At 41.2% G+C, this 21,852-nt stretch overlaps 2 protein-coding genes across 13 annotated transcripts in view; one reads left to right on the plus strand and one right to left on the minus strand.

Annotated features, from left to right (window-relative positions):
- LOC132881277 (DNA (cytosine-5)-methyltransferase 3A-like) overlaps nt 1–7,534 on the plus strand; it is a 117,923-nt gene extending 110,389 nt beyond the window's left edge. For 9 of the 12 annotated variants that reach the window (XM_060913841.1, XM_060913845.1, XM_060913848.1 and 6 more), the window contains 2 exons: nt 433–502; nt 2,620–7,534. In XM_060913841.1, the coding sequence (XP_060769824.1) occupies nt 433–502; nt 2,620–2,970 (421 nt within the window). In that variant the 3' untranslated portion in view covers nt 2,971–7,534. Of the gene's footprint in view, nt 1–432; nt 503–2,124; nt 2,244–2,619 lie in introns of all 12 variants that reach the window. The other 3 variants (XM_060913846.1, XM_060913853.1, XM_060913850.1) reach the window with 2 other exon arrangements.
- A 5,929-nt stretch (nt 7,535–13,463) lies between these two features.
- gnpat2 (glyceronephosphate O-acyltransferase 2) overlaps nt 13,464–21,852 on the minus strand; it is a 31,900-nt gene continuing 23,511 nt past the window's right edge. Inside the window, exons 14-16 of the mRNA XM_060913856.1 lie at nt 19,567–19,660; nt 16,653–16,714; nt 13,464–13,944 (exon numbers count right to left, since the gene is read on the minus strand). Of these exons, the coding sequence (XP_060769839.1) occupies nt 13,901–13,944; nt 16,653–16,714; nt 19,567–19,660 (200 nt within the window). The 3' untranslated portion in view covers nt 13,464–13,900. The remainder of the gene's footprint in view (nt 13,945–16,652; nt 16,715–19,566; nt 19,661–21,852) is intronic.

Below are 21,852 nucleotides of genomic sequence, written 5' to 3' on the forward strand. Positions count from 1 at the left end.
CAGCAACAGTGTGTGAAAACCTTGTGAAGACTTACAGAAAATGTTTGACCTCTGTCATTGCCAACAAAGGGTATATAACAAAGTATTGAGATGAACTTTTGTTATTGACCAAATATTTATTTTCCACCATAATTTGCAAATAAGTTCTTTAAAAATCAGACAATGTGATTTTCTGGATTTTTTTTTCCTCATTTTGTCGCTCATAGTTGAGGTATACCTATGATGAAAATTACAGGCCTCTCTCATCTTTTTAAGTGGGAGAACTTGCACAATTGGTGACTGACTAAATACTTTTTTGCCCCACTGTATATATATCTGACTTGCAGCTGCGGTCACAAAAAAAACCCCAAAACAACATATTGGCACATTCTGACCAATAATATTCAACAGTTATACATTACTGTAAGGTTTTTTTTTTTGGGCATCCCGCAGGCCATTAACTGCCATGGTGAACGATAAGCTTGACCTGCAGGACTGTCTGGAACACGGACGCACAGCCAAGGTTGGTCACGTGACCCACAATTTCTCTGTATTTATAAAACATGTCTAGTTCTTGGATAAAATCCCATGGATGTCGATTAACTTGTCCACTAGAGGGTGGTGTTGATCCAGTTTTCCTTTAATTGTCGCAGGTATGTGTATAAATCATGCCCAACACAAATTTTATTCTACTTTACACGCAAAATTACCACTTAAATCTTAGCATCTGCCCTAGGCCATAACTTTTCTCTCACTGACATGCCCTTTAAAATCGGAAAAATACGAGTTCCCAAGCTACAATTACAACGATGCGTTAGCGTTCAACTGCGTTCACTTTGTAATTACGATATTTGACAGTTTAGGCGTTTCCGATGCCGCCTTCGAGTCCCAAGATAAAAGGGCGGGGCCGACCACCTGTGTCATGAATTATCCTGATGGTGATTGGCTGGTATGGTAGAAACTTGTGTGACAAACTCAAATAAAAACCCAATACATAAAGTCATTAAAAAATAAAATGAAAGAAGAAGTGCACCCCCCCCTTTTCAAATTGCACCAAAACAAACCAAAAAAAAGCTAATTTGGTAAATTTTCAGTCTTGTAAGCATGTGACGATTCACCCAATTCATAATATTGGGATCACAATTAAGATTTCCGGCAATAATTTTTTTTTCCAAAAATTGCAACATTTTCCTGTTCTTTATCAAATTAAATATTCCTTTTGTTAAATTAAAAAAAAGACAAACTTCCGATTCGTTTTCTTAACCAATAATAATTTACAAACATTCGTAAACTCAGTTGTAAAATATAATAGCCTATTAAAAACGAAAAAAGTTAATACACAAAAAGGCCTTTTCTTAAATAAACATTTGTGGAGGTTGTATTCAGGCTTAAACATAAAACGACTTCCTCCATTTGCTTCTCTTTTCTTTACCTTTCATTAATTTGTACACAATCACGCGATAGCTCTTTCACATTTTTTTTTTTTTGGTACATTTTTGCGGCATTAGAGCGGTGTTACTTCCGCCTACAGTGATGTCACATACATTCCCACTATTGTACAGCCTAAACAATGCAATTACAGGAAAAACTAAGTTTGCACAGCCTGATAATCATCATCGTAGTTCACTTTTTATTTCCACAAATTGCCATTAATTTATACTGTGATTTACTGTCACATGATGTAATTGTTATGCCCATAACGTGGCCTATACATGCGAATTAATGACAGGATTTGCATTTTAACTTGCATTGAATCGCTGTCGATATTCAGTTATGTCAAAATGTCCTCAGGAGCAGGTGTAGATTTTAACCTCCAGCGGGACGTTGTTTAAAACGTAATGGCAACTTTTACGACTCTTCAAATACTTCTGTTATGAGTAAATATATCATGTTAACATATTGTCGTTAAACATATCAAAGAACGTCGACTTTACTACACCTTTAGGATTGGCTGGGATTTACATAGGGGGGACAAAACAACTTATGAGTCTAGTATTAATGTGAGTATTAATATTAGCAATTAAGAGGTTTATATATATATATATATATACACACTATATATAATTTTTTTTTTTTTGAGCTCTTTTCCAAAATTAACCCCGTCAGTTAGGAGCCGCTAATATGGACCCTGGGTTTGTGTTTCAGTTTGATAAGCTGAGAACCATCACCACTCGCTCCAACTCCATCAAGCAGGGCAAAGACCAGCACTTCCCTGTGTACATGAATAACAAGGAGGACATCCTCTGGTGCACTGAGATGGAAAGGTATTGGTGGGTGGATGGATTCACAAACGGTTCAAACTTCTTCCAATAACCTGGACATTTTCCAAAACTTTTAGAGAACTGAAAGACTTGAACTCCATGTTCTGATTGATGGGTTCACACACGGAAGAACGAGTAGATTCATGGATGGATAAATTTAGCATAGTTTTGGTCACGGAGCCACTTTTGATCAAATTTACGGTGAACAGGTGGAAGGAAGGATGGATTCATGATGGTTAGAATTAGTTCCAGTTAGGATGGATGGGTGAATCCAGAGATAGATGGACGAATGCGTGTGATGAACTAAAGAATAAAAGCCAGGACGTTGTCATTCTGTTATCGTTTGAGAAACATCACAGTCTCTTCTTGTCCCCCTCAGGGTGTTTGGATTTCCTGTCCACTACACGGACGTGTCCAACATGAGTCGTCTGGCCAGGCAAAGACTCCTGGGAAGGTCGTGGAGCGTCCCGGTGATTCGGCACCTGTTCGCACCGCTGAAGGAATACTTTGCCTGTTACTGAAACCCCGCCCACCCGAGTCACGCCGTGCCATCCCACGACTCGCCCCGCCCTTCATTTGCATAGCAACCAAGCTCCACCCTTCTTACATTTGTTTTGGTAGTTGCCTGATGACTTACTGGTGCTATTCATCGAGGACAGAAAAGAAAAAAAAAAAACAACACGGTTTGTCCGACTACACGTCTCACTTTTACATGTCGGCTATTTATTGAAGACTTCATTACATTTTTGGTTTAGTTTTGTTTTACAGACTTTTTAAATCAATCATTTACAGTGTCAGGACGATTGACATCTTTCATCTGTGATCACAGCTTCTCTGATGACAAAGAGACATGCTTGCATGAGCGTGTGAATACGAGCGTGTGTGTGTGTGTGTGTGTGTGTGTGAGAGAGAAGGAGGACGGTTGTCTCTGAGCACAAAGCAGATTTGAGGGTCACAGCCTCTTCGAAAACTAAACCCACTAACACACACACTATCCTGGTGTCATTTACATCTTTAACCAGTAGTCAAGTGGTGCAAACACACACACACACACACACACACACACACACACACACACACACACCCCAGCTGATACACTGTTTACAGTTATGTCATGGTACTACACAACAATACAACTTCTGTAAAGCTCAAATGCTGATTACAACTACGGTGCTCTATCTCTCTGGCTCTCAAATTTCTTCTTTTCGTCTCTTTTCCTTCTTGCTCATTTGCTTGCTTATTCCTTCTATCTATTTCACTCCCTTTTTCTTTCTATCTGTCTTCTGCTGCCCCTCTCCTTCCTTTTTCCTGTCCATTTCTCCTCCTCTTTTAGTCTCGTTCACTTATTCTGCCATCTTCCTCGTTTACTTTATGTATCCCCACCCCTCTCTCTCTCTCTCTCTCTCTCTCTCTCTTTCTTTCAGCAATACTGATGCACAGTTACACTTGAGGCCTTACTGCTGGGGCACATAGTGACTGACACACACGATCTGAATTACTTGTTGCATCCATGTTGAGAGTTACAGGCTGATGCAATACAGTTAAATCTTATGAAATTGGTCTGGAGAGAAAGGTCTGTATATCTCGACACACACACACACACACACACAGTCTCAGAGAACTGCTGCACTTCCAGCCCAGGGCTGCAGGGGGCAGCAGCAAACTACAAACAAATCGATCCTTCCACAAAGCACTGTGGTGATGCTAGCAACCACCAGCGGAACTCATTTCTACTGTAAACCACAAGGACTCGTCCGACTCCACCATTTTTACTGTCCTGGTGTCGTTGTATGAATGCATGTTTGGGGGGGAAGGGGGGGTTTGATGCGGAGAAACGTTCTCCAACTCCTCAACACGCTTTGCTTTTTGTCCGACTGAGGAAACGATCAGAAATCTCTCTGGGGTGCTTGCTTTCTTCTCTTCTTTTTCTTTCCTTCCTGGCTCTGGGTTCAGGCTAGCATTCAGCTTGTATGCTAATCCCGGTTTGCATTTAAAATTAGGCACATTCCCGCCAACGTTTCAGAACCTTTTCAGGAACTGAAGGGTTGGAGAAGTAATCACAACCAGAACAAAGCAGCTCCAGGTCGTTTTTCTTGTTTAAAACCCCAACTAAACTCTGCCCGGGTTCCTCGGTTCATGAAAAGGTTTCCGTGGTGGAAATGTAGTTATAGGTCCTAACTTCCTCAAAGATTCCAAAGTGTTCCTGAAAGGGGCCTGGGTTCTTAAAAAGGTTGCGGAGGCAAAAAGGTGCCAAAGGTTTGGTTCGGTTCATAAATGGTTTCCAGGGGTCTTGAAAGGTGAAAATGCACCTAAAAAAGTTTGAGTCCCTGAAGAGATTCCTGTGATGGAACGATGATCTTGACTTCTAGATGTCACGATCCAGATCCTTCTTTAATACACTTCTGTCCTCCCAGGGGATTCTGGGATAGTGGCCTCTGCTGTGTGATGTAACATCTGGTCACATGGTGCTCCCAGAATTCCTTTTGTTTTGGTGGGCGTGGCCTCATGGTGTGTAGGTGCTTTACAATGTGCACACACTTTCCAGTTATGGATTTAAATAATAATATCTGGATTACTGTATTCTCTCCACACCGTTATCGGATCCTTTGGATACAGAGTGACATTCTGGTGCTTTCAGAAGCTTCCTCGGGAAGCCAGGATGACCCGGTGGGTGTGGCCTCTTGTGGTGTGTTGGTGCTCAACAGTGTGTGCTCACCTTCCAATTATCGGTGTGGATAATCGGATTTGGTTTACTGTAGTCTCTCCATGCTGTTCTACACATCATTCAGACTAGAGGTTAACGGGACATTCTGGTGCTTTCTCTGAATCTTTTTTTTTTTGTCCCCCGGCTTCCCAGATTTTCAAGGGTGTCCTCGTGAAGTATAAATGAGAGAGGCTAATCTCTCTCCAGCCTGCCTTTCAAGCAGGCCAAAGAACTTTCTAGGCTACTTTCCAGAAACAGATTATCCACAGTCCTGGAATAAAAGTCCTTTAGCAGTGCTGGTCCTCGCTTTTTCTGAACGTCTTGAGCCAAAATCCATCCCCCAACCTGCACTATGAACATCCGTCCTCCACCGCACCAACAGTGTGTTCCTTATCCAAGTCGCTGCTGTGGTGCTGCTTGACTGTGAATGAACACGTAGCCTTCAGTAGCTAATCTCACTAACGTTCAGAACCACTACTGACTCTGCATGATGATGGTAAGAGATACTGGTAGGTTTGCTAGCTAGCTAGTTAGCATATCGCTGTTACGATAGCCTGTTTAACAAGACTGAGCTTAAATGGATCATTAAGGTCTTTCTTTTTTTTTTTAAGATGGATCACAGTCTCGCAAGCCAGAACTCTAGGTGTTGAAGACTCTGGCCGTTTCCATCACTAAAGAGCTTTTAGGAAAACAGGCCATTTGACTGACAACCAAAGATACGAGCGTATCTAGCCTTCTCGCTAATAACTGCTTCAATAGAAGACTCAATGCTGTGAACCGTTTTTAATCCAGTTACTATATGACCCGTCAAAAACCTGTGTATGGAAGTGCACATACATCCAAATCCAAATAACCAATCAGAATGCAGCCGTCAGGATTCCGAAGCTCGTAGCCAGATAAGTGTGTACAATATATCAAAATGTCTCACGAGTCAGACACTGTGACTCTTTTAGGGTGCTAGATTTAACGTGAAGAGTGTAACGTGAATGACCAAGAAGCTAAAGTTAGCTTTCTGTCTTGATACAAGTGGTAGCTAGAAAATGAAACGTTTTTGGAACACACAGCATAACGTAACATTTTCTTTCTTTTTTTTCTGAACCGGCCACACCCTTCCTTCCACTTCCTGCGTAGTTTAACTAGTCAGGACCAGCACTGTTCATGACTGATCATAATGTGTGTTCAGGAAAGTGGCCCTCATTTGCGAATGAGCATCCAGATAGCTAAAGTCCAGAAACTAAGCTAAACCTGGCTTGCGGAAGACGCGTTAGCCGCTCAACACGTCGAATAAAACTCGGGCCCACACACGGCCGAGTCAGGACTCCATTCACCAGAGTTCAGCGGTAAACCAACTGTACATAGATATGTTTGCCTTTTGTTAGCATTCGATCATGTTTTGTGCTCCGGGTGTGTTTCTCAATCCATATAGGCTAATTTCGGTGTGATCCTAGGCTGTGTTAGCGTAGCTGTTATGATTAGGAGACTGGCCAAAGGCGGAGCTTGAAATAATAAGCTGTATGGCGGTGGCGGCGGCGATGGATAACGATGATGCGTAAGAGGAGGGCGTGTCAACTTGCTATCACGTCCTGACGAATTTTCTTTACGTATTTATGAATCGTCTCAGCTGAGAGAGGATGAATTTGAGAGCCAACCAATAACCAGTTGACAGCTTTAAAGGAGGAGATCCTTTACGAGGTTATTTTTGGATTCAGATCTTTAACGAGAGCGTGAGTGAAGGTGTTTCAAGGAAAAAAAGAGAAAAAAAAAAGGTGCTATACAATTTATTCTTAAATGATTTAAAATAAATAGATGAATAAATAAATAAATAAATAAATAAATAAATGAACTATATTGTTGGGAATTAAGGATTGACCAGTCTTGACAATGACTGTTTTTATGTTGTCGTAGTAATGGATTTAAAAAGGAAAAAAAAAAAAAAGCACTATTATTTTACTCTTTTATGAATATATTAACAAATGCATTTTAACTTTGTACTTGATGATGTAAAAGTAGAAAAAAAAAGAATAAAATGGAGAAATTTCATGTGTTTTAGCCTAGACATCACTGTAGTATGAGCGTCTCGAAGAGGAAGTCATTCTGTTATACTGAACACGCGCTCCATCCCGAAGGTTCTGTGCACTGACACGTTACTCACTTTATCTTTGGCAGCAAAATCTTCATTACCCAACATTCCTTGCTCCATGTAGTCTGGCTTTTGTTGGCTCTGACTGTAATGTTACATTGTTGTTGTTTTTATATATATATATATATATATATATATATATATATATAATATATAATGTTGTTGCCTCAATATTTATTGACTACAGCCATGTCCTACCTTCTGTCCTTCATATTTGGTCTGTCAGATGCATCCGTCTCTTGTTTTCTCTCCATCCTCCTCTCTCTCTCTCTCTCTCTCTCCTTCTTGCTCTCTCCATCCGCAGCTGTGGTTCTGCTGTTATTTGCAGATGGCGTGAAGAGATGGAGAGAAAGAAAGAAAGAAAGAAAGAGGAATAGAATGACTCCTTTCTTATGTATTTGTGCTGGGGAACACTTGAATTAAATGTACTGTTTTTGTGCAAAAAAAAAAATCCAAACTGCATCCTGTCTTTCTTCCCCCCCGCTCCCCACTCAGAGGACAATCAAATCAAGTTTTATTATTATATTATTAAATTTTCACCTCCTATATACACTCTAGCTTTTAACTTTTGTTATTTAAATCGGGTGATCTCAGAATTATTATTTTTTACTTATTTAATTGGGGTTTAAATTAAACCCCAATTAAATACCGTTACATGTAAACAGCAATGTTTCTGAAATGTTTATAGTCCATTAAAAGGTTTTCCTTAAATCTGTCGTAACTTTTTAAAAATGTCAGATAATTCAAGACACATAGATGTCTTTAACAGTCTGTAAGTCGTTAACATTTTGTTGCTACGGTTACAGCAAGCCCGTTAGAGTGAAAATTAAATTAAACCAAAATAAAGTGCACCGTCAAACATATACATTTAATAAATTTCGTCATATACAGATACGCAGCAAAGTAAAATGGCTTCTTTTGTTTAAGGAATTACATGAAATACTTCAAATATCGGGTCAGAAGGATCACCTGCATGACAAGTGTAATGCATTCGGTATTTAACGAGGGAATTAAAATGGCCACCGAGTTAAAAACACATTGCCTTGTGTGGGTACTTGTTTCGGTTGCAGTGACTTCACTGAAACCCCATAGGAGTAAAATTCTATGTTCCAAAAGCACATGGATCGGTTTGTGCTGTTCTATAAAAGATGGACGGTTGTATTCCCGTGTGAACAAGTTCAGTTCAAAATTCCTTCAAGGCGTCCCTGGTGTATTGTGTTCACAAGAACCGTGAACTTGACCTTCGACCACCAAATTCTAATCAGTTCTTTGAGCCCAAGTGGATGTTTGTACCAAAGTTGAAGAACTTCCCTCAAGGTGTTCTTGAGATTTTACATTCACAAGAATTGGACGTACATAACATCACAGTAACCATGACCTTTGACCACCGAGTTCTTTGAGCCCAAATGAATGTTTGTATCAATTTGAAGACATTTCCCCTCAAGGTGTTGTTAAGATATCACCACCAAATTCTAATCAGGTCTTTGAGTCAAACTGAAAGTTTGTATCAAAGTTGAAGAACTCCCCTCAAGGCATTCTTGAGATATCACGTTCACAAGGATGGGACGTACACTACCGTTCAAAAGTTTGGGGTCACCCAGACAATTTTGTGTTTTCCATGAAAAGTCACACTTTTATTTACCACCATAAGTTGTAAAATGAATAGAAAATATAGTCAAGACATTTTTCTGGCCATTTTGAGCATTTAATCGACCCCACAAATATGATGCTCCAGAAACTCAATCTGCTCAAAGGAAGGTCAGTTTTATAGCTTCTCTAAAGAGCTAAACTGTTTTCAGCTGTACTAACATGATTGTACAAGGGTTTTCTAATCATCCATTAGCCTTCTGAGGCAATGAGCAAACACATTGTACCATTAGAACACTGGAGTGATAGTTGCTGGAAATGGGCCTCTATACACCTATGGAGATATTGCACCAAAAACCAGACATTTGCAGCTAGAATAATCATTTACCACATTAGCAATGTATAGAGTGTATTTCTGATTAGTTTAAAGTGATCTTCATTGAAAAGAACAGTGCTTTTCTTTCAAAAATAAGCAAATTTCAAAGTGACCCCAAACTTTTGAATGGTAGTGTACATGACATCACAGTGACCTTGACCTTTGACCACCAAATTGTACAACCCCAATTCCAAAATAGTTGGGATGCTGTGTAAACTGTCGATAAAAACAGAATGTGATAAACTGCAAATCTTGGAAACCCTATATTTCATTGAAAATAGTACAAAGACAACATATCAAATGTTGAAACAGAAATTTTATTGTTTTTTGAAAAATATATGCTCATTTTGAATTTGATGTCAGCAACAAGTTTCAAAAAATTTGGGACAGGGGCATGTTTACCACTGTGGTGCATCACATCTACATTGAAAAACACTCTGTAAATGTTTGGGAACTGAGGAGACCAACTGCTGTAGTTTTGAAAGAGAAATGTTGTCCCATTCTTTCCTGATACACAATTTCAGTTGCTCAACAGTTCAGGGTCTCCTTTGTCGTATTTTGCACTTCATAATGTGCCAAATGTTTTAAATAGGAGACAAGTCTAGACTGCAGGCAGGCCAGTTTAGCACCCAGACTCTCTTACTACAGAGCCATGCAATTTTAATATGTGCAGAAAGCGGGTTGGCATTGTCTTGCTGAAAGAAGGAAGGCCTTCCCTGAAAAAGATTTTGTCTGAATGGCAGCATATTGCTCTGAAACATGTATATATCATTCAGCATTAATGATGCCTTCCCAGATGTACAAGCTACCCATGTCATGTGCACTAATGCACCTTCATACCATCACAGATGCTGGCTTTTGAACTGTGCACTGATAACAAGCCGGATGGTCCCTCTCCTCTTTAGCCTGGAGGACATGGTGTCCATGATTTCTAAAAAAAATTTCTACTTTTGATTCGTCAGACCTCGGGACAATTTTCCACTTCGTCTCACTCCATCGTAAAAGAGCTCGGGCCCAGAGAAGGTGGCGGTGTTTCTGGATATTGTTAATATATGGTTTTAACGTGCATTTGTGGATGCAGTAACGAACTGTTTTCACAGATGATGGTTTTCTGAAGTGTTCCTGAGCCCATACAGTGATTTCCACTACAGACACGTGTCTGCTTTTAAATGCAGTGTCACCTGAGGGCCTGAAGATCACAGGCATCCAATGTCAGTTTTCAGCCTTGTCTCTTACAGAGATTTCTCCAGAGTCTCTGAATCTTTTAATTATGTTATGTACCACAGATAATGTCTCATCTCATCTCATTATCTCAAGCCGCTTTATCCTTCTACAGGGTCGCAGGCAAGCTGGAGCCTATCCCAGCTGACTACGGGCGAAGGGCGGGGTACACCCTGGACAAGTCGCCAGGTCATCACAGGGCTGACACATAGACACAGACAACCATTCACACTCACATTCACACCTACGGTCAATTTAGAGTCACCAGTTAACCTAACCTGCATGTCTTTGGACTGTGGGGGAAACCGGAGCACCCGGAGGAAACCCACGCGGACACGGGGAGAACATGCAAACTCCACACAGAAAGGCCCTCGCCGGCCCCGGGGCTCGAACCCAGGACCTTCTTGCTGTGAGGCGACAGCGCTAACCACTACACCACCGTGCCGCCCCCATAGATAATGTGATCCACAAATTCTTTGCAATTCTACATTGAGGAACGTTATTCTTAAATTGTTTGCCCACGCAGTCTTTCACTGAGCAGTGAACCCCTCCCCATCTTTACTTCTGAGAGACTCTGCTTCTCTGGGATGCTGTTTTTATACCCAATCATCTTGCTGACCTGTTGCCAATTAACCAAATTAGTTTTCTTTAGCATTACACAATTTTTTCAGTCTTTTATTGCCCCGTCCCAACTTTTTTGAAATGTGTTGCTGACATCAAATTCAAAATGACCATATATTTTTAAAAAAAAGCAATACAATTTCTCAGCTTCAACATTTGATATGTTGTCTGTACTATTTTCAATGAAATATAGGTTTTCCATGATTTGCAAATCTTCACATTGTTTTTATTTATGTTTTACAGAGTGTCGCAACGGCGGCACGGTGGTGTAGTGGTTAGCGCTGTCGCCTCACAGCAAGAAGGTCCTGGGTTCGAGCCCCGGGGCCGGCGAGGGCCTTTCTGTGTGGAGTTTGCATGTTCTCCCCGTGTCCGTGTGGGTTTCCTCCGGGTGCTCCGGTTTCCCCCACAGTCCAAAGACATGCAGGTTAGGTTAACTGGTGACTCTAAATTGACCGTAGGTGTGAATGTGAGTGTGAATGGTTGTCTGTGTCTATGTGTCAGCCCTGTGATGACCTGGCGACTTGTCCAGGGTGTACCCCGCCTTTCGCCCGTAGTCAGCTGGGATAGGCTCCAGCTTGCCTGCGACCCTGTAGAAGGATAAAGCGGCTAGAGATAGTGAGATGAGAGTGTCCCAACTTTTTGGGAATTGGGGTTGTAAATCACTTCTTTGAGCCCAAATGAATGTTTGTACCAAAGTTGAAGAACTTCCCTCAAGATGTTCTTGAGATATTACGTTCACGAGAATGTGACGTCATGTACGTCCCAGTGACCATGATCTTTGACCACCAAGTTCTAATCAGGTCTGGTAGAAACAAACATTCAGTTTGACTCTAAGACCTGATTAGAACTTGGTGGTCAAAGGTCATGATCACTGTAACGTCATGTACATCCCATTCTCATGAAGGTAAAATCTCAAGAATGCCTTGAGGGAAGTTCTTCAACTTTGGTAGAAACTTTCAGTTTGACTCAAAAAGTTGAAGAACTTCCCTCAAGGCATTCTTGAGATTTTACTTTCATGAGAATGGGATGGGGCGGCACGGTGGTGTAGTGGTTAGCGCTGTCGCCTCACAGCAAGAAGGTCTGGGTTCGAGCCCTGTGGCCGGCGAGGGGCTTTCTGTGTGGAGATTGCATGTTCTCCCCGTGTCCGCGTGGGTTCCCTCCAGGTGCTCCGGTTTCCCCCACAGTCCAAAGGCATGCAGGTTAGGTTAACTGGAGACTCTAAATTGACCGTAGGTGTGAATGCGAGTGTGAATGGTTGTCTGTGTCTATGTGTCAGCCCTGTGATGACCTGGTGACTTGTCCAGGGTGTACCCCGCCTTTCACCCGTAGTCGGCTGGGGTGGGCTCCGGCTTGCCTGCGACCCTGTAGAACAGGATAAAGCGGCTAGAGATAATGAGATGAGATGAAAATGGGACGTACATGACTTTACAGTGACTTTGACCTTTGACCACCAAGTTCTCATCAGGTCTTTGAGCCCAAATGAATGAATGTACAAAATTTGAAGACACTTCCCCTCAAGGTGTTGTTGAGATATCACCACCAAATTCTAATCAGTTCTTTGAGCCCAAGAGAACGTTTCTACCAAAGTTGAAGAACTTCCCTCAAGGCATTCTTGAGATTTTACATTCACAAGAATGGGATGTACATGACGTTACAGTGACCATGACCTTTGACCACGAAGTTCTAATCAGATCTTTAAGTCAAACTGAATGTTTTTACCAAAAGTTGAAGAAATTTCCTCAAGGCATTCTTGAGATATCACGTTCATGAGAATGGGACGTACATGACGTCACAGTGACTCTGACCACCAAATTCTAATCACTTCTTTGAGCCCAAGTGAATTTTCTACTAAAGTTGAAGAACTTCTCTCAAGATGTTCTTGAGATATTATGTTCACGAGAATGTGACTTCATGTACATCCCAGTGACCATGACCTTTGACCACCAAGTTTTAATCAGGTCTGGTAGAAACTTTCAGTTTGACTCTGATTAGAACTTGGTGGTCAAAGGTCATGATCACTGTAATGTCATGTACATCCCATTCTCATGAATGTAAAATCTCAAGAATGCCTTGAGGGAAGTTCTTCAACTTTGGTAGAAACTTTCAGTTTGACTCAAAAAGTTGAAGAACTTCCCTCAAGGTGTTCTTGAGATAGCATGTTCACAAGAATGGGATGTACATGACGTCACAGTCACCTTAGAATTTGGTGGTCAAAGGTCAATCAATCAGTTCTTTGAGCCCAAATTTTAAGACATTTCCCTCAAGGTGTTCTTGAGATATCACGTTCATAAGAATGGGACGTACATGACGTCACAGTGACCATGACCTTTGACCACCAAGTTCTAATCAGTTCTTTGAGCCCAAGTGAACGTTTCTACCAAAGTTGAAAAACTCCCCTCAAGGCATTCTTGAGATATCGCATTCACAAGAACCGGATGGAAAACATAGTGCCTCTGGCCAGAGCTGTTGCTGCTGCAGAGGCATAATAAATGTTTTAGAAAAAAATTATTAAATTAAAAACAGGCCGTTGAAATCATGTTTATTTAATTAGAAGCTTTTTTTTATTCCAAATGTATTGTACATTATTATTACAGTCTGTTACTATAAATTACTATCTACAAATCAAAAGTATCTACAATTACACATCAGCATGGACAGACAGGTGTATTAATGTATCTACAGTCACTGAAAACCCATCAGTGACAGGAAGTAGCCGATAATGAACATTACTAAATAATCACAACTGTAGATGCTGGAACTTTAATACAGTGGTGCACTGAAGTGTTCCACACCTACCGTACCTGGCAGTGGAAGGTCATTAGTGCTAAGGTCTTTACACCTCTGAGCATTTGTACTTTCAGTGACATCAACTTGTGAAGCAGGGAATCCTAGGAATGTTCTTTGTCCTGGGTTTGTTTGTATTATTTTGTAATTGGTGTCGCTCGGGCTGTTGAAAGTCCTACTTTAAGTCATCGTTCATTATATAAAAAGAGCAGAAACGGAGGGTCGTGTCACAGCCTCGAGTACGACGACATCTTGGATGGGACACTGCCGTCTGGAGCCAGAGAGACAGGAGAGAATTTATGGTCATAACAAAAACACATTACAGTATTATTGGAGTTTAACCTACGCCAAGGTGAGTCAAGGTTAATTCTGATTCACATGTATATCATTGTACTGAGCTACAGCACTGCTGCGCTTATCCTTCCACAGATCATCAATACGGTGAACTCCATAATCGCTGGCACCCTTAGGAAAAAAAAATATAGTACAAAATAAACTTTACAATAGTTCAAAATTGAGGGCGGCACGGTGGTGTAGTGGTTAGCGCTGTCGCCTCACAGCAAGAAGGTCCGGGTTCGAGCCCCGTGGCCGGCGAGGGCCTTTCTGTGTGGAGTTTGCATGTTCTCACCGTGTCCGCGTGGGTTTCCTCCGGGTGCTCCGGTTTCCCCCACAGTCCAAAGACATGCAGGTTAGGTTAACTGGTGACTCTAAATTGACCGTAGGTGTGAATGTGAGTGTGAATGGTTGTCTATGTGTCAGCCCTGTGATGACCTGGTGACTTGTCCAGGGTGTACCCTGCCTTTTGCCTGTAGTCAGCTGGGATAGGCTCCAGCTTGCCTGCAGAACAGGATAAAGCAGCTAGAGATAATGAGATGAGATGAGATAGTTCAAAATTGGAACTAGATGTACCTTTTCCTTCAGTTATTTTCAATTACTCAAGATTATTTGAAACAAATGCAAATTTTCTGACCCCATATGTAAATCATTTTGACATCCGTCATCATATGGTGGTTGTCGTGTCAGGCTTGTAGTACTCGAGTCCAGAACTCAGACTCGAGTCTGACTCGTGCCCCGATTTTAAGGACTCGTGACTTGACTTGGACTTGAGCACTGATGACTCAGACTCGTAAACTGGAGACGAGGACTCAGATTTTTTTCTTTATTTTTTGCAATATACCATAAGAATTTGGCATAAGATATTTATATCTAACTTTTGTACTAATTTTGTGCAAGAGTGTCACACCTGCACGCCTTGGCGTGTGCATCAGATAGACTCTTGCATGCGCCGTAAACGACTCAAACGTACACAGGATTAAGGTGCAATCAGCGCGCCAATATAAAAACTGTGAAAACGCACTTACTTTGCGAAGTATTGAGTTGTGCTGCTGACACATTACCGAGCCTTATTTCCTTGTTTGGTTTCCTGATCCCCGATTTCCTGTTTCCTGTCTTTGATTCTGCCGAGTCTACGATAGCCCGTTTGTGCCTCACTTGACCTGTTGCCCGTTTCACCGTTTTACGATTTTGCCTGCCATTCTGGATTGTTTACCGTCTTCACTTGCATTAATAAACACACCTTCTGCACTTACATCCATCTCCCAACCATCTCTGACAGAATACTTCACACTCCCTGATAAAGAGAAGCACATTCACCTGTTCATACGTCATGTTCAGGAACAAACTAACGTTAATTGAGCTGAAACAGACACCGTCAAATGGTGCAGTTGGAGTCTTGTTCTTGGACTCGACTCAAAGTTTGTGTGTTTTTTTAATGACTTGGACTTGAACTCTGGGGACTCGAGACTGGACTCAGGGTTTAGTGACTCGACTACAGCACTGTGTCGCGTATGAGTCACATAAGACTCTAAAAAAGTAATTAAGCCGATTAAAACACAGTTAAGGCCAATTCGTGTTTTACTGGGAAATACGCCACTTGTATTTTTCATACGAACTCCATCTGGGACCTGGAGAACCAAAACCATGATGTCTATAGGTCACTCGTGAAGAAATCGATGAGTTGTTTTGATAAATTTGGGGACTTTTTATTTGTGAATGTGTCGATATAATAAAAAGAAAAATCACATGTTGGCTTGAAGATATGAAGTTTATCTTCTCGTGTTGAAAAACTTGCATTTTTATACAAAACACATCATGGATCCGAGTGACGGTTAAATATTGGCTGGCATTGAGTGGTATCTCAGATATCAGTTGAAGACAAGTTCAAGATCATGCTAGCTGAATAGAATACATCTGATAGACCATGAAAAAAGCCAGCCAATATTAATAATAATAATAATAATAATAATAGTACATACACATTCCTTTCGGGTGTTCCACGCGTCTTTCTCTTTCAAGATTCTCTCAAAATGTTCCGTATTTAATAAAGCAAACCTGGCGGCCATGTCCGTTTACAAATTGCCACGGTCGCTTTACGTCTCTGACATGTCTTGACAACCATGCAATATCGTAAACCATATTCAACGCTCGTTCTCCATTGGGTAGAGTGACTTAATACATGCAGGATAAGCGATATGCTAACAATATTGCATGCTATCAAACCAAATGAATGAAACCCGCTAGAAGGGAATAGAACATGTTTGAATTCCATCGAAAAAGTGTCCTGTATGTATAATAATTCCTGATATTTCACGTCGATGATGTCACTCCCAGTGTTTTCCCGCTGACCAGAGGCGCATTGTCAAAATGGCGAACTGGTTCGAACTGGAATTTGCGTATACTTTTTTTTTTTGGTGGATGTATCAATATAATATGAGGAACATTACATGGTGGTGCGAAGATATGAAGTTTAACTTCTCATGTTTGCGTTGTTCACTCGTGAATATGTCCACCACTCGAAGATAAACTTCATATCTTGGCACCGCCGTGTAATATCCTCTATATGTATACGGTACATCACATTGATTCAGGAAAAACTAATACACACCCCTATTTAAAAAAGATGAAAATATATTTTCTTACCCAGCATGCCCCATATTCTCCTCACTGCACTTTGGTTCACCCTGTACTCAACCTGTTCAGCTCTGAGAACAGAGAAATCAAGTGCTTTAAAATGACAAACATCGTGTAAGCCAGCGACTCCTAACTGCTAGCTTATTCGGCCTGATTCTTGTAGACGTAAAATGTATATACAGTGGGGCAAAAAAGTATTTAGTCAGCCACCAATTGTGCAAGTTCTCCCACTTAAAAAGATGAGAGAGGCCTGTAATTTTCATCATAGGTACACTTCAACTATGAGAGACAGAATGGGGGGAAAGAATCCAGGAAATCACATTGTAGGATTTTTAATGAATTAATTGGTAAATTCCTCGGTAAAATAAGTATTTGGTCACCTACAAACAAGCAAGATTTCTGGCCCTCACAGACCTGTAACAACTTCTTTAAGAGGCTCCTCTGTCCTCCACTCATTACCTGTATTAATGGCACCTGTTTGAACTCGTTATCAGTATAAAAGACACCTGTCCACAACCTCAAACAGTCACACTCCAAACTCAACTATGGCCAAGACCAAAGAGCTGTCAAAGGACACCAGAAACAAAATTGTAGACCTGCACCAGGCTGGGAAGACTGAATCTGCAATAGGTAAGCAGCTTGGTGTGAAGAAATCAACTGTGGGAGCAATTATTAGAAAATGGAAGACATACAAGACCACTGATAATCTCCCTCGATCTGGGGCTCCACGCAAGATCTCACCCCGTGGGGTCAAAATGATCACAAGAACGGTGAGCAAAAATCCCAGAACCACACGGGGGGACCTAGTGAATGACCTGCAGAGAGCTGGGACCAAAGTAACAAAGGCTACCATCAGTAACACACTACGCCGTCAGGGACTCAAATCCTGTAATGCCAGACGTGTCCAGGCCCGTCTGAAGTTTGCTAGAGAGCATTTGGATGATCCAGAAGAGGATTGGGAGAATTTCATATGGTCAGATGAAACCAAAATAGAACTTTTTGGTAAAAAATTCAACTTGTCGTGTTTTGAGGAGAGAGAATGCTGAGTTGCATCCAAAGAACACCATACCTACTGTGAAACATGGGGGTGGAAACATCATGCTTTGGGGCTGTTTTTCTGCAAAGGGACCAGGACGACTGATCCGTGTAAAGGAAAGAATGAATGGGGCCATGTATCGTGAGATTTTGAGTGAAAACCTCCTTCCATCAGCAAGGGCATTGAAGATGAAACGTGGCTGGGTCATTCAGCATGACAGTGATCCCAAACACACCACCCAGGCAACGAAGGAGTGGCTTCATAAGAAGCATTTCAAGGTCCTGGAGTGGCCTAGCCAGTCTCCAGATCTCAACCCCATAGAAAATCTTTGGAGGGAGTTGAAAGTCCGTGTTGCCCAGCGACAGCCCCAAAACATCACTGCTCTAGAGGAGATCTGCATGGAGGAATGGGCCAAAATACCAGCAACAGTGTGTGAAAACCTTGTGAAGACTTACAGAAAACATTTGACCTCTGTCATTGCCAACAAAGGGTATATAACAAAGTATTGAGATGAACTTTTGTTATTGACCAAATCCTTATTTTCCACCATAATTTGCAAATAAATTATTTAAAAATCAGACAATGTGAGTTTCTGGATTTTTTTTCTCATTCTGTCTCTCATAGTTGAGGTATACCTATGATGAAAATTACAGGCCTCTCTCATCTTTTTAAGTGGGAGAACTTGCACAATTGGTGACTGACTAAATACTTTTTTGCCCCACTGTATATATTTTCAGGAACACATCGTGAAAAATTCACTTTTTCAGTGCTCGTGCATGTACATTTGGGTATTTGGAGCTGATCAACCCATAAACTCTGAAATAAGACAAGAGGACTCAGGATCTCCACTCACAGCTCGAGAACTGCCTTATTCATGAGGAACGTGCTAGCTGATTGGTCAGTAGAAAAAGGGGTGGGACAAGCAGTGGCTTGTTATCATTTAAGGCAGCTGGGCCATAGAAGGTTCACGCTGCATGCTGCACACTACACGCTACACGCGTGTAAAGAAAAGTGGACAAACGTAGCATGACTTGCTCTGGGCCATAGAACGGCGTTCACGTTGCACGCTGCACACTTCACGCGTGAAGCGTGAAATGAACATGCACACTTTTTTCTAGGCGTGAAGATGGAAATTCCAGTCAATGCATGCGGTCACCGCCGCGCCAGCCAATCAGAACGGGTCTAGGGAGATAACTCTATGCTTTCAGTGGAAAACTTCAGAAAAAATATAATTGAATGGTATAATTAAAAAATAGTTCTTCATCGGGATTGTCAAGCAGATTATAGAATGTTCGGTGAAATTCACCACGGGTTTCTCTCAGAAGGAAGTGTTCTCGGCTCCAAATTCTGTTCCTTTTTCTCTTCCTCTGTCTCAGTAAAAGCAGAATGAGGCAATCGTCGTCATCCGAAGAGTCCATATTGTTGGTTACTCGGTCAAAGTAGAACAGACGCAACACGTGAACATCCAAGCATGAAGTTTAATGGCCCAGGGTCCGGTTCTTCACGTGAACGTGTAGCGTGCAGCATGCAGCGTGCAGCGTGAACCTTCTATGGCCCAGCTGCCTAAAGGAACAGGTACTCAAATCAACCAGGCTGTGGAAAAAAAAAAAAAAAAGCTGTGGTGCTTTATCCTTGTGGTATTTTGACCAAAGCATCTCACAGATGTTTCATTACGCCATACATTTAGAAAAACATTTCCCACGGACCACAAGGACTCCACAGACCCCCAGGAGAAGACATGAGTCTATAGAAACTCCAAACACTCTATATTTATTTTAAACCAAATACAGTTTAGAGTTCCAGCATTAGTGTTTTACCATCTTAGTATCCAATTAATCAGGACTAATACCGTTATTAAATGTGGATTATGACGAAATTTCCGCTTACACCCTGGATTTAGACGCAGCTCCCATCCTGACCAGAGCCGAGACAGCGTTCTTCTGTGTGTCGGAGGACAAACACTCGTACGAGCGCACCTCACCTGAAGAAGGAGACAGAGTCTGAGGCGTGGACATGGAGACCGAGAGACATAATAAGCAGGGTATAATGAAAAGCAATGGATTTTATATGCAGGAGTTCAATTGATCAAGTCAAAATATCTGTAAGTAAGCAATGTGAAAGTCAGTACAGTGCTGGAACTTTGATTCGTCACATATCTGATATGTAACTGGATTTAAATTCACCACATATGGGACAGCAGACTGCCAGAAGTATTTGAGTGCAGTGCTTGAGTGCTCTACCATAAAAACCCAGGCAGATACAATTACACAAGCTTATTGAATTGATTAAAGGAGAACTGAGATGAAAATTCTCTCATTTTATTAAATATAGGAATGCATTTTTGATCGCCATTTTGTCGCTGCTATAGCAAGTTATGAGTGTTTGAAATATGCTCCGTAATACATCAGTCCATGTCAAAGCAATGGCCATAAACGAGATTCGTTGAGACCTGTGTGAGACATCGTAGGACAGAAGTAAAATGTACAGCGGAAATCAAAGTGACCAACATCTGCCAATATACCCTGTGTCCAAAATCGTTCACTACTCCCTATATAGGGAATTACTCTATAGAGGACTATACAGTGAGCTCATTGGTAAAACGAAAAAACACTTTCGGACACTAGTCCGTCGCACTGGTATTTACATCATTACTGTTGCACAATTAAAACGTGCCAGATCAGTCGGCTGGTGGGGTTTCAAAATAATAAATACACGCGTGTGTTTTTGTGATAAATCCATATTATACTGAGCGCATTTCCCACATTAATCAATACAAAGTACCTGCAGCTTTCAGTTCTTTTAAATCAAGGCTGAATCCTTTCTTTCTTCCTTGCTGCCGCCTTTTATTAAATTACATTTGAGACTTTTAATTTGATTTCTTTCAGCGCGACTGCAATGCATGATGGGATATATTGCTTTGGTTAGTCACCATCGTTGTACACTACTTTTTGTGATGCATTGTGGGATACTTTGAGTGCACTATATAGGGTGTAAATACTCCTCACTCAGGTTTCGGACAGCGCTACAAAATGGCGTCCCCACTATACAGTGCCCTATATAGTGAGTAGGGAGCGATTTCGGACACGGGGGTTGTCAAATGACGCGCAAGCCCTCTTTCGAATGCTGATGTAATCAAGCCGGAAGTTTTGTTTGTTTTGATAGCGATCAGGAAAGTTTGAAAAAAGCAGGCAGTAATCGTCATTTCAACTCGTTTTTGTGCAACACTTCGTTTGGAAAACAGTTTTCAAAATGGCGGCACGGACACCTGGCTGACGTGTAACGTTTCGAAGTCTCGCACAAGTCTCGTGAAGATCGTGCGGATAAGCGATGCCTGCCGTGGACCAAACGAACTAAATTCAACATGGCTAAAAACCGAATACGCCGATAAGTATCATATTTAATTGCGATTAGTTGCCAATACGAGTCACGATATAAGGTTACTAAAACCGAGCACGTCATTGAATAACTCGTTAATTAAGAAATAAAGCAAGTTTAAAAATGACTTCAGTTCCCCTTTAAGAATCAGACAGCTGGTCTTATAGTCCAAGAAATATGGTAATTAGTCCTCACAAATATGAAAACGTCCTCACAAATTCAGAAAGAAGTAGTGTGTTAGAGGAGTTTTAAACATGGATGCTCACACATATAATTCAAAACACGTTGCTTAATATGTATTATTATACATACAGGACATTTTTTCCATTCATTTGTTTTGATAGCATGCAATATTGTTAGCATATCGCTTGTCTTATGTCACTCTACTCAGTGGAGAATGAGCGTTGAATATGGGTTACGATATTGCATGCTTGTCACGACTACACGATGTCACATGTCGGAGACTGGAGACATACAACTTCCAAACTAGCGAGTGAGCGACTGGGACAATTTGTAAACAAACATGGCCGCCAGGTTTGCTTCGTTAAATACAGCAGATTTTGAGAGAATTTTGAAAGAGAAAGATGCGTTGAACACCTAAAAGGAATGTGTATGTATAATAATAATGGCTAGCTTTTTTTTCGTGGTCTATCAGATATATTTCCATTCAGCTACTCGTCTTCGACTCGTTCAGTATCATGCTACGTAGCTGAATGCAATACATCTGATATACCACTCAACGCCAGCCAATATTATTTAAATATTTCACGTTTCTGAACTGCATATAATCATCCCGTA

The sequence above is a fragment of the Neoarius graeffei genome, chromosome 2 (assembly GCF_027579695.1).
Source record: "Neoarius graeffei isolate fNeoGra1 chromosome 2, fNeoGra1.pri, whole genome shotgun sequence".
Lineage (NCBI taxonomy): Eukaryota > Metazoa > Chordata > Actinopteri > Siluriformes > Ariidae > Neoarius > Neoarius graeffei.